At 44.9% G+C, this 12,070-nt stretch overlaps 1 protein-coding gene across 5 annotated transcripts in view; it reads left to right on the top strand.

Annotated features, from left to right (window-relative positions):
- SMARCA2 (SWI/SNF related BAF chromatin remodeling complex subunit ATPase 2) overlaps positions 1 to 12,070 on the top strand; it is a 187,991-nt gene that overhangs the window by 70,503 nt on the left and 105,418 nt on the right. For all 5 annotated transcript variants that reach the window (XM_025188130.2, XM_075931662.1, XM_075931661.1 and 2 more), the window contains 6 exons: positions 1,550 to 1,603; positions 2,970 to 3,100; positions 3,719 to 3,779; positions 6,445 to 6,545; positions 6,728 to 6,878; positions 11,023 to 11,186. In XM_025188130.2, coding sequence (XP_025043915.2) covers positions 1,550 to 1,603; positions 2,970 to 3,100; positions 3,719 to 3,779; positions 6,445 to 6,545; positions 6,728 to 6,878; positions 11,023 to 11,186 — 662 coding nt within the window. The remainder of the gene's footprint in view (positions 1 to 1,549; positions 1,604 to 2,969; positions 3,101 to 3,718; positions 3,780 to 6,444; positions 6,546 to 6,727; positions 6,879 to 11,022; positions 11,187 to 12,070) is intronic.

Here is a 12,070-nt window from a genome sequence, read left to right as displayed (position 1 = left end):
ATTGTAACAGCATCACACTCATCCTACCTGTAACTAGTGCTGCTAACTGTGGATATAGCATTTTGTCAGCCTCAGTTTTAGTTCTTCCTCTGTTGAGGAATGGTACACTTGGGAAACAGATAATGAAATATTTTACTACTAGTTAAGTATTGCCAGGGATGTTTGGAAACATGTATTCCAGGAGTCTGAATGTAATGTAAAAGAATTAGGCATAGAGCAAAGCCTTTGAAAATGTAGATCTGACCTACATCCACTGCTGCACACTCTTCTGAAGTTCATGCCTTGAGGATAGATCCAAAATGGCATACTGCCAAACAAAAGGCTATAGAACGCAGGGAACCTAGCACTGGCAGGCTTGACCAAAAGTAGCAATTTGAAGATGGAGTGGGTGAACATAGTAATCAGAGGGACAGATCAACTTTAAATGTTTTCCTAAAAATTAGATTCTTTTTTTTTTAGCCCACATTACCATCTAAACACACACATTACTTCAATATGGTGCTAGCCTACAAAGATTGACTGTCAAAATAGCCCATTTTAATTAAAAAGATCTTTTCCCTGTGTGTTTTAGGTCAAATCTGCTTTCTGTAGTGACCAAGTAAAATTACATTCCTGTTAGCAGTGCAAAGCCAACTCTGCAACAGAAGGGGGAGCTGGATTCTGTGTCTTCTCACACACCACAAATAGAATAGTTAGCCAAGTGCAGGGGCAAATCAGGCCTTTCAGTTGTCCTCCCGCTGCCCTGGTGCATTAAGAGGGGTAGCCTAAGGCATGATTTGACTCTCAGAATGCTATTACAGGGTGTCATACATGGGATGAATAGATTCCAGTTTGACTTAAAAGTAGGGATGTGAAAATGTAACTGTTTACACGGATAACACAGCCCCTTCCTTCCTGCCCCCTCTCATTCTGCTGCCTCTGAGGCAGGAGCCGGTGTGCGCAAGGAGTCGGTTCAAGCACCGGCTCCCATCTGTTCCCCCAGCCCCGTGTAACTTGTAACCACTGAATTTTTTTACCGGTTACACGATTACATAATTAAACACATTTTCTCACACAAGTGAGAAACAAAAAAAAACCCCAAACCCCTCACTGATGTGGCCCCCAACTGAGAAGGAGAAAGACACTCCCCACATTCCTTTCACACATCAGAGCCTGGTGGTGAGGGAGGATAGGCTAGTAAATGTAATGTGCTCTAGCCCTGTGAGGAGGCTGGAACACCATTGTGGGCTTCCCAATATGGGGGGGGGAGCCCCGAGCCTCAGGGGCAAGATCCAGGCAAGCCGGGGGCTACATCCGGCCTCCTGGCCTTAGGTTCCCCACTCCTGTTGTAAACTGAGTAATTGATCTGGAATTAGAGACATAATTAACAGGAACCTCACAATAACTTTTCTAGTCACTTTTCAAACGGAAAAAACCTCTTGCTGAAATCCCAGCATGGAAGCCAAAGCTATTTTATGAACATCAAAACATATAAAAATAATTGTATAGTTCCTGCTTGGTTATACTCACCTTAATTTGAACGTAATGTTTGTGTGTGTTCTCATTTCAGAAGGCAGAAGAGAATGCGGAGGGAATGGGATCTGATCTTGGCCCTGACGGAGAGGTAAACATTTTAAAAGCCTTTTTCTCAAAGGAGTGGATCCTATTAAATAAATCACATTATTCGTTGCTTGTTATTAAATATCAAGGAGACAGATTTCACAACCCTTACTTGCCGTAGTAGTGCCATTGACTTCAAAGGACAAAGTTCAATGGAACTACTTGCATTGGTAAGAGTTGTAAGATCAGGGTCATGTGTATTTGCAGATACAGTTTATGAATATGCATTGTCACAATTTTTAATATTTCACAGTATAAGTGAATTGTGTTTGGAACTCTTATGCTGTAGAATTATGATGAGAATTATGATGAGTATATCATCCAAGGAGGAGCTGGTCATTTTAAATAAAATGAACATCAAAATGTAAAATTATCTCTTTTTTTGAGAATTTAATTTCTTATAAAGCGAATTGATTTCCTGTAAATTTGCTGGCTTATACTGGTGATAATAGATTAATCTGTATCCTAGACTTGAGGTCTATCCATTCAGGTATGTAGGTCATGTAACAGAAGGGATTTAGAGTGACAGAGGATGTGCTGTTCTCTAATTTTTTCCAACCACGTGCAGAATTTTTCCATCCACGTGCAGAATATTTTTATGCACACTGAGGCATGTGCAAATGTGCACCACCAATAGAAACAAAATTACCTGTGGTCGTTCTACTAATTAGGTGGGCGGCATTTGAATCTCTCCTGAGCAGCAGCGCAAACGCAACCACTTATAGGGAACACTAGCTCTGTCTGTAATTTTCTTCTTAAATCATGTCCGTAAGTGCCTTAAAAGGTCTATTTTTATAGGAGGAGAAAATATATCCAGATTATCTCCTTTTTAAAAAAAGATCTGATGCCAAGTCTCTGGAGTATGTTTTTTGTTGTTGTATCTCTGAATAGTCTGAAAATGCTTGTGCACACATACATGTAAAAGTGGATTTCTTGAGATTGAAGCCTTTATATAGTACAGTTTATTTGTCAGATATAGTTATAAACATAGCACATTATATAATATCAGTAGGAAATGAGCATAGATCGGACAAGCATAGATCGGGCTCCTTTGTCTATCAGAAATAATTGCAAGTGAAAATGTTCTTTGGACACAACTCTTGAGAGGCAGTAAATAATTTCTGGTTCCATAGTCTCCTCATTCTGTTCAATTTAATATTGGAATATGTATTTGGATGCTACTTGTGATATTGGGAAGTAGTATGGGCCAGAGGGCTGATCAAGCAACTTCTGTGGTTTTCAGTTTCTTTGTTTTTCATATTTGTTTTTGTTTGAAGCTTTAACTTTTGTAAACTGTTGTTTTTTGTTTTCGTTGTCCCTATGGGAAAGAAAGTTCAGCCTTATAGTGTGACATTGGTTTTCATTTTTAGCCCATTGATGAGAGCAGTCAGATGAGTGACCTTCCAGTCAAAGTAACTCACACTGAAACAGGCAAAGTTCTTCTTGGGCCAGAAGCTCCAAAAGCAAGTCAGCTGGATGCTTGGTTAGAAATGAATCCTGGGTAAGTAAGTTAAATTATCAAGATTTTTAATAACTACTTCTGTTGATATTTGTAACTGTGACCAGGTCAGTCCCCCTCCTGGGACCCTGGCCTCTGTTCCATCCACAAGCCGGGGGGGGGGGGGGCCTTCTCTTGCTGCGTTTTTAGCCCTGGGCCAGTCATAGCTGAGTAGCGAGCCCTCTCCTAGTCCCGTGGGGATAGGGAGCCATTCAACACTCCCTGCTCAAGCCCCTCACCTCCCCCTGTAGCCTTTAGCAGGGCTGGAGGTTCCTTCTGTTCCACTTCTCTGAGTCTCCTTACCCCTGAGTTGTTTGCTCCTTCTTCATTCTCTCTCACCCTCCTTCTGCCCTAGGGGAGGCTTTTAAAGAGGCCCTGTGGCGGCCTAATTCAACTCACCTGGTCCTTAATTAGTTTGCAGCTGCCCTGTCTCAGCTGCCCCTTTTCCCTTTTAACAGGCTTTTTACCCTTCCCTGTCACAGTAACAAAAAAAACCAATGTTTCATTACCTACTCTTGTTTTATATAATTTATTCAGCTCTTTATAACAAAATATTTGGAAATGAATTAAATCTGACTGTTTTACCCCCTAAACTCCTATCCTTCTGTCTTCCTGAACCAGCTATGAAGTGGCGCCAAGATCAGATAGTGAGGAGGAGAGTGACTCTGAATATGAGGAGGAGGTATGTGTACAACTTACTTCAAGTCTGATAGCATATGAGGGGGTAAAAATCTCATAAAGTAAAGGAACAATAAACGTTAAAACTACTGGAGGGTCTATAATACCAAGAAAAAGCCTTTAGTGCAGTGAGTTTCAAACTTTTTTTTCTCACGACCCAAATGAAGAAAATTGTTGATGCCCAGCACTGAGCACAATTATATTTTTTTTGCTAGAATGTGGGCTCCATGGTTGGGCCAGGAATGAAGGGTTTGGGGTGCAAGAGTAGGCTCAGGCAGGAAATTGGGCACCACAGTCAGCAGAATAGTGGGGATCCTAAGGCTGACCTGCCTGTCCTGGCACCTAAGACCACACTGTGCCTTGGAAGCAGCCGGTGGCAGGCCAGAGTCCTAGGCAGAGGTACACAAGCAGCCCAGTGTGCTGCTCTCACATGCAGGTACTGTCCTCCCCAACTCCCATTGGCTGGTTCCCAGGCAATGGGAGTGTGAAACCAGTACTCAGGGAGCAGTGAATGGACCCCTGCGGCCCCTTGCCTAGGATTTGGACCCACTGCTGGCCACTTCTGGGGTGCAGTGTGGTCCATGGAATCCAGCACTAGTCAACTGGTCAGCCTACAGCAAAGCGACCCTTTCTGATCTGGGATTCTCTGGTCTGGCAACATTCATGATCTGGTAGGAGAGCTTTGACCGGAGAGTCTTGGCTGCAGAGGTTGTGGTCTGGGAGCAGAGCTGGTCTGGCAGACGGCAGCCTATGGGGCCAGCGTCCAGGAGCTGAGTTCTGCCAGCAAGAGACAGGGAGCCCCATGCTTAGCAGCCTGCCAGGGACAGGGAGCCCTGCTGGCAGCCAGGGACTGTGGAGGGCAGCAGGCAGGCCGGGGGGAATCCCTGGAAAGCCCAAAGGCCTGACTTCCCCTGGTTGGGCAAACTCCCTTGTTTGGGATGGTTGAGGTCCTCAAGGTGCTAGACCAGGGAGGTCCAACCTGTACGAGGGAAGTTAACTATTTGATTACTTGATAGTTAACTAACTGCATGAATTCTTAGTTGACTATTCTGTAGTCTCTGGGGTGGGGCTGGCAGCCAGTGCAATCTGGCCCCACTCCTGGGGAGCCACCTGCCACCCTGCACTACTCTAATAGAGGCAGCAGTGCGGGGTGCCTAATGGGAGCCAGTCCACAAGGGGAGCCAGTTTAAAAAACAGCTACCTGTGTTGACCAGCTGCCTGCCACCCTGCACTACTGCCTCCCCGGGTGGGGGAGAAGCAACTAGTGAAGTAGTGACTTGACTAGTTGCTTACAGCCATATTCAGTACTAGGGTTGCTAGCCAGTAAGTCAACTGGTGTATCCACTTCTCGCTTCCCCCCTGCCCTGCCTCTATGAGAGGCAGCCGGAGGGGAATAGTAGCCAGTGCTGGGGGGAGCCACCTTAAAAGCTGGTTCCCCCACAGCACTGTTGTGCCGGCCTCAGCAACCTGCGCCCCCTGCTGCCTCTATCAGAGACATTGGGGGGTGGGGAATAGGGGAGACTGCTGCAAAGCAGCTTCTGCCTGCAGTAGGTCAAGGCTCAGTGTGTATGGAGGCTGCTGTCATCAAGCAGCCCGTTTGTGGCAGCCCGGGCTAGCTGCGCACAGGAGCTGCTCCAACAGCAGTCCCTGTCCATGGCCAGCCCTGTCCGCCGCTGTTGGACTCAGTGCGAGCTGGGACCAAGCAATTCTGGCTCACATTGGTCCAGAACACTCTTACTACATTTAAAATGCAGAGCTGCAGTGCGGGTGGCTCCTGAGGCTGGCACGAACCAGGACTGCTCAGTCTGGGCTGGAGCCAGCTTCTATGACTACCCCCACTGTGCCTCTGCAGAGCGGTCCTTATCGACTACTCATGTAGCCGATACAAATTGTATCGACTACACGATTAGCCAGATAACTGCAATTTAACATTTTTAATCAGTACCTCCCAATAGTGGGCCTTGTGCGTAGTGTAGATACAGATGTAGAATTAGATAGGCTCTTCCACTCTCTATGTAGAAAAGGATTTGTCTACAATTTTGGTACAGTTTAATGGCAAGTAGAAAGAAGGGAAGAAATCATTCTAAAAGTAGTTTGCCTACAGGAGGCATAAGGATATTTGCTTTTACAGATAAGAACTGTTGTTACTAAATAGCATTACGTCAAAGGGAACATAGATTCTTGGAGAAACCACAATAAGATCTGAAAATCTTCCAGTCTGTTTATCAGCGTATGCAATATTAATTGGAAAAAAGGTCAAGTAATAAATAAGGAACAAAAAGTTTAATTTATTTTAAACAATTTTAATAAAACCACTAAAACAGCTCAGATCTAGTGGATCTTGTCAGTTTGATTGGCTTTGAATCTTCAGTATGTTTTCTGCTCAAGGAACTGGAAAAGGAGATATTACAAATATGAGGGAATTAAAATGGGAAAAATTGTTTTCTGAGTTTTGCATTGAACCTTTGTTTACTTACATCATAGCAAGAGAATTGCAGTTGACAGAAGATATGTCAGTAATTCTTTTTTGTTAGGATTTCTTTTCGTAATATAGCAGTGTCCATTGAAAACTGTTGATAAAAACCTGAGTGAAGTCTGATTGATATGACCAAAAAATGTTGTTTACCTATTTTTCTATCTCCTCTCCTGTTTTTCTGATTACTCTGTAGGATGATGATGAGGAATCAAGTAGACTAGAAGCAGATGAAAAAATACTCCTGGATCCAAACAGTGAAGAGGTTTCTGAAAAAGATGCTAAGCAGATCATTGAGTGAGTATACACTAGCAAGCCTTCTTTGTGGGTAGTAGCTAGATTTTTTACAACTTCTCTTTAACTTTAGTTATGTTACCTATTTTTATTAATAGTGCTTCAGGAAATGAAGAGGATTCAGTGCACTAAACACAGTGGTGTAGTGTGAAAAACATAATAGCTCTGCATTATATATCTTCCAGGACAGCCAAACAAGATGTGGATGATGAATACAGTATGCAATATAGTGCTAGAGGGTCTCAGTCCTCCTACTATACAGTTGCTCATGCAATCTCAGAGAGGGTGGAGAAACAGTCTGCTCTTCTTATTAATGGAACACTAAAACATTATCAGGTAAGAAACCTATAGTTGGGTTTCCTTCTGAAGCTGTAAAAACCAATTTATGGCAGGCTAGAATCCTGCAGTTAACTCTTGCTTTATACATGATTTTTGAACTGTTGCATAACGATGGCCAGGTATTTGTATAATATGCTTTTATTGAGAAAAGTGTGTTAACATAAACTTTTAAATATTGTATTATATGTGAGGAAGAGACGTAGGAATGAAAACTTTGATCTCCTAAGGTGGATCAGATTTGTGTTGCACTGAATCACAAGTTAGCCATTTGGGTAGAAAATGATCTTTGTTGGGGGAAAAAAGATAGTATTCTGCCTTCCCATTGGAAATGATTCTTATCACGTGGATAATAACATCAACTCTTAAGTGTAGCTGAAAATATCCTCTATATTGGAGAACAGTAGCGATCAAGTTTGGGTTTATACAACTTTCTATAAAATGCTACCCTAATATTTTAGTGCACTAATCTGTTGAATCCAGAAACTTATTTATTCTGGATGTCGGTGGCTTGGCTGTGGAGAGACTCATGGTCTGAGGATAGGACTAGGAGTTGGGAATCTCTGCATTGCCTATGGCTACTGACTCCCTCTGGCTCCTGAAAAATCATTTGTGGCTTGATTTTTTTGAGGCACTGCAAATTGGCAGTTCTGTAGTAGATTACTGAGAGCTGCAGGGACTCAGCATTATTTTCCATCTGACTACTAAGCTCTTCCTCAGTTTCCTTACCTGAAAAATGGAGAATACTACTTTCTTATCTAAAGAACAAAGATGATGTGAAGATGCTTTTCTTTTTAAGTGCTCATCAAACACTTGAAGGAAGAGCAACCTGAATTCTTATACACCCTGATTTTTCAGTGATCAACTTTGCAACCCAACATTTTTTATTGTAAGTTTTTGGATATGATTTTTCTAAGTTTTTTTTTTTTAATGCAAATTAAAAATCCAGAAATCCCAGCATGCCAAATTGGGGCCCAGATCCATAGCACAGACCTCTACTGCTTGAGTTAATGATGTCAGTGATAGAGAATAACACCCTACCCGGACTGCTATGTGGAACAGCATGAGTAGGGGATGAGGCACTCTTTGCCAGTGAGTTTCACTGGTAATAGGTGACAGTAGAGAAATGGTGAGAAAATGGAAAGAGAAAAGTGCCTTAGTGGATATGGAGCCCCTCTCTGAACTACTCTGCTCCCATCAATTTTTAGTGTCCCCTCTCCAGAGTATGGAAAATGGTAAAGCTTCTTAAAGAAGCGGTTGTAAGAATTTTTAATGTGGACAACACAATATATTTTTCTGTACAGGCAGTCCCTGAGTTATGCGGATCCGACTTATGTTGGATCCGCACTTACGAACGGGGCTTTTCTCGCCCCGGAGGATGCAGCTGGCGGGACCGCCCTGACGCGCCGAGGTCCCGCCGCCCTTGTCCTCCGGGGCGAGAAAAGCTGCTCCACATCTCCCTGGTCTGCTGGGGGGTGGGGGCACCAGCAGACCAGGGAGACGCGGAGCAAAGCCGCGGGGGACCCAGGCGGCAGGAGCGCCCAGACACGCCGCGGTCCCGCCTGGGTCCTCGGTGGCTTTGTTCCGCATCTACCTGGTCTGCAGACCAGGGAGACGCGGAGCAAAGCCGCGGAGGACTCAGGCGGTGGGACCGTGGCGCGTCTCCATGGTCTGCTGGGGGGGGGGGGGGGGGGGGCACAGCTAGTGCGCGTCCCCCCCCCCCCCCCCCCCCCCCGGCAGACCAGGCTTTTCTCGGGACGCCTTTGGTAGAGCAGCTGGGGCGCTGCCGGTTGGTCCCGCAGCGCCGCTCCTCGGCGCTACTGGACCAACCCGGCAGCACCCCAGCTGCTCTACCCCAGGAGTCCTGATTCAGCCGCTGCTGAAACTGACCAGCGGCTGACTACAGGAAGCCCGAGGCAGAGTTGCTCTGCCCCGGGCTTCCTGGAATCAGCCGCTGATCAGTTTCAGCAGCAGCTAACTTGGGGACACCTGGGGTAGAGCACCTGGGGTGATGCCGGGTTGGTCCCCGCAGCACTGAGGTGCGGCACTGCGGAGACCTACCCGGCAGTGCCCCAGCTGCTCTGTCCCAGGCGTCCAGATTCAGCTGCTGTTGAAACTGATCAGCAGCTGATTCCAGGAAGCCCGGGGCAGAGAAACTCTGCCTCGGGCTTCTTGTAGTCAGCCGCTGATCAGTTTCAGCAGCGGCTGAGTCTGGATGCCAGTTCCGACTTAAGTACAAATTCGACTTAAGTACAAACCTACAGTCCCTATCTTGTACGTAACCCGGGGACTGCCTGTAATCTCATTCTTGCATATATTTCAGCCTGAACTAGGGATGTTAAATAACGATTAATTTACTAGTCGAGTAGTTGATGGAATTTCCATCAACTACTCGACTAGTCAATAGGCACTTCTACATTCCTCCTGTTGGGGCACTTGTACATTTCAAAGGAGGAATTTGGAACTCTGTGTGCAGCCTGGGGCCAGCAGAGAGTCCCGCTGACTCTGGTCTGTATGTGGGTGCTAGCTTTGAAATGTACAAGAGTCCCCAGCAGGGGCTTTTGTGCATTTAAAAGCAGAAGCGCCCTCATGGAGCCTGGGGTCAGCGGGATACTGACCCCAGGCTCCATGCTGCACTGCCGCTTTGAAATGTCACACACAGCCCGGGGTCAGCTGGGACTCCCTAGCTGATCCTGGGCTCTGCACGGCATTTCCCCAGAACTGGGGGTCGGCTGGGGTCTCCCCAGATGATCTCAGGTTCCACGGAAATTACAAAGCGGCAGCACCGCACGGAGTATGGGTATGGACTCCATGTGGCGCTGCCACTTTGAAGTACTCTCTCTCCCCCCACTTCCCCTTTGTTCCCTCTATCTGATAGAGGCAGCAAAGAGGGGGTGGGATAGACTAGTCCTTAACATCCTTAGCCTGAACAGTTCAAATTTGACTAAGCTATAAATAGAATACTTTGAAACTCTTTATTTTTTAATAATTTTTCATTTTATTCTTTTGGGAGTTTGATTTTTTTTTAATCTATTTTTTTGCCATGTGGTAGGGGAGTTGGGTCCTGCCCAGGGGAGAGAAGAGTGAGAGGCCTTGTGGGTTTGTTTTCAAAATGAGCCCTCCTTACACTCATGTTGCAGCAACAGATCCTGTTTTGTGGGTCTAGGCCGGGCTTCCTACCATAGGCACCAACTCCATGGACGCTCCCAGTTTCCCCCTCCCTTTCAATGCCTCCTGCCACTGGCAGCCCTGCAGATCAACTCCTGCCTTTTCCTCTAGTGCCTGCCACAATCAGCTGTTCGAGAGCAGGCTGGAAGCACTGTCAGAGGGGGAGGAGCATGGAGAGGAGGAGGAGCAGGGCCTTGAGGGAAGGAGTAGAGCGGGGATGTGGTATAGGATTGAGCAAGAGTTTGGGCACCCCTCAGAGAAAAGCAAGCCGACTCCTGTGCTCCATATTACAGGCATTGTAACATGGAGCACAGGGTCTCCATACTAGTCAAGATTGGCCTGAATACCCTTGTGCTAAGGTGACATGGGGCAACTAGTCCAAATCTTAGTGTGTAGCATTGTGACTTGGTGAATGCTGCTCATTTAAATTTGGCACAACTGCTTCTCTGTCATCATATGGAGGAATGGCCAGGACAAACCTGAGTGGTGCTTTGACTGTGTGTCCTAAGCCACAACAGCAAGAGTAGAGAGCCAAGCCCAACCCATAGACACTACCTGTAAGTGAGTTTTGCAGGCTTTTTTCTTCTTATGTTTTTCTTTTTGTGTTCTTTTACATTTGCTAAAAAAACAGATCTCTAGTTGTAAGCAAATGAAAAACAGTCTTTTAAGGGCAAGTGTTAGGCCACTTCATCTGCAGGCATTGCTACCAGCTGTGCCTAAAATATAAAAAGCTGCAGCTTGCACAGAATAGAACTGGTCCATATTGGAACTAAATATCAGCAGTGACTTTCATGCGGATATGGGATATTACATGCATATATTTATTTATTTATGTGCTAGTGTTTCCTGGTGCATCCACTGTTGAAGGAAACTAAGCACCAAAGCAGTAAGTGAAGTGAAAGCCGTAGTTCAGTAATACTAGGATTAATTACCTATGCAGCTCTCAGATAATTGAAGCGATTATTCTTCATTTCAGCTCCAAGGCCTGGAATGGATGGTTTCACTTTATAATAACAATTTGAATGGAATTTTAGCTGATGAAATGGGTCTAGGAAAGACCATACAGACTATTGCACTCATCACTTATCTGATGGAGCACAAAAGACTCAATGGCCCCTATCTCATCATTGTTCCCCTTTCGTAAGTAAAGAAACTCATTGCACTGTTATCTTTCTATGCATTGCAAATTGGCTCATTAGCATCACTGCACTTGTTTTTCCGGTTAATGGTGATATGAAACACCCAGTGGGACTACATTGACTATATATTCTGAATATGGCTTTTTTTGATTATTTTGCCACACTGATTGGCTAGCATTTTGAGGATGAAATAAGGGATCTTTCGAAAAAGGCTTTATTTTTCGAAAGATCAGCTTCTAGACTACCGCTTTTTTCCAACAAAGCTCCGTGCCGAAAAAAAGCGGCAGCCATTTTTATGCTAATGAAGCGCAGGAGATTTAAATCCCCGCTTCATTAGCAATTGCGATACGTCTAATTTACATCCCTTTTCCGAAAAAGGGATGTAGTCTAGACATAGCCAAAGAGAAATGCATAATTGGGGAGGGCCCTGTTACTAGAACAGTTTCTAAAGGGAAGGAAGTGTTGTTGTCAATTTCAAGAGTACAGTGGAAACTTGAAACCATGTTTTTAAAGTACTTGATATTGCCCTTTTAAAAATTTTATAAAGGGAAAGGGCTGAGATCTAAGATATTTTACCAGTTCTCTCAACCATTATATAAGACCATTCAGTGTGTTAGTACAGTTGAAATCACGTTGTACAAAAATGAAGGTACATAAGTGGCTGACACAACAGTGGTGCTAGGCGTTAGTAACATCATCACAAGTGAATGGCACTGATGCATTTTACCTTGGACATTGTGGCACTATATCTGAGAATTTGCACAGTCTGCTTGTCACAGCTAAGCTGCATGAGATGACAGAGAGGTATGTAAAAGGTTAACTGGTGAACTGGTAAGCCTCACCCTTAATGGATGAGGGTTACTGGTTCTGGTTAACTGATGGGGC

The sequence above is a fragment of the Pelodiscus sinensis genome, chromosome 6, assembly GCF_049634645.1.
Source record: "Pelodiscus sinensis isolate JC-2024 chromosome 6, ASM4963464v1, whole genome shotgun sequence".
Lineage (NCBI taxonomy): Eukaryota > Metazoa > Chordata > Testudines > Trionychidae > Pelodiscus > Pelodiscus sinensis.
This window is presented reverse-complemented; position numbering and strand designations above follow the sequence as displayed.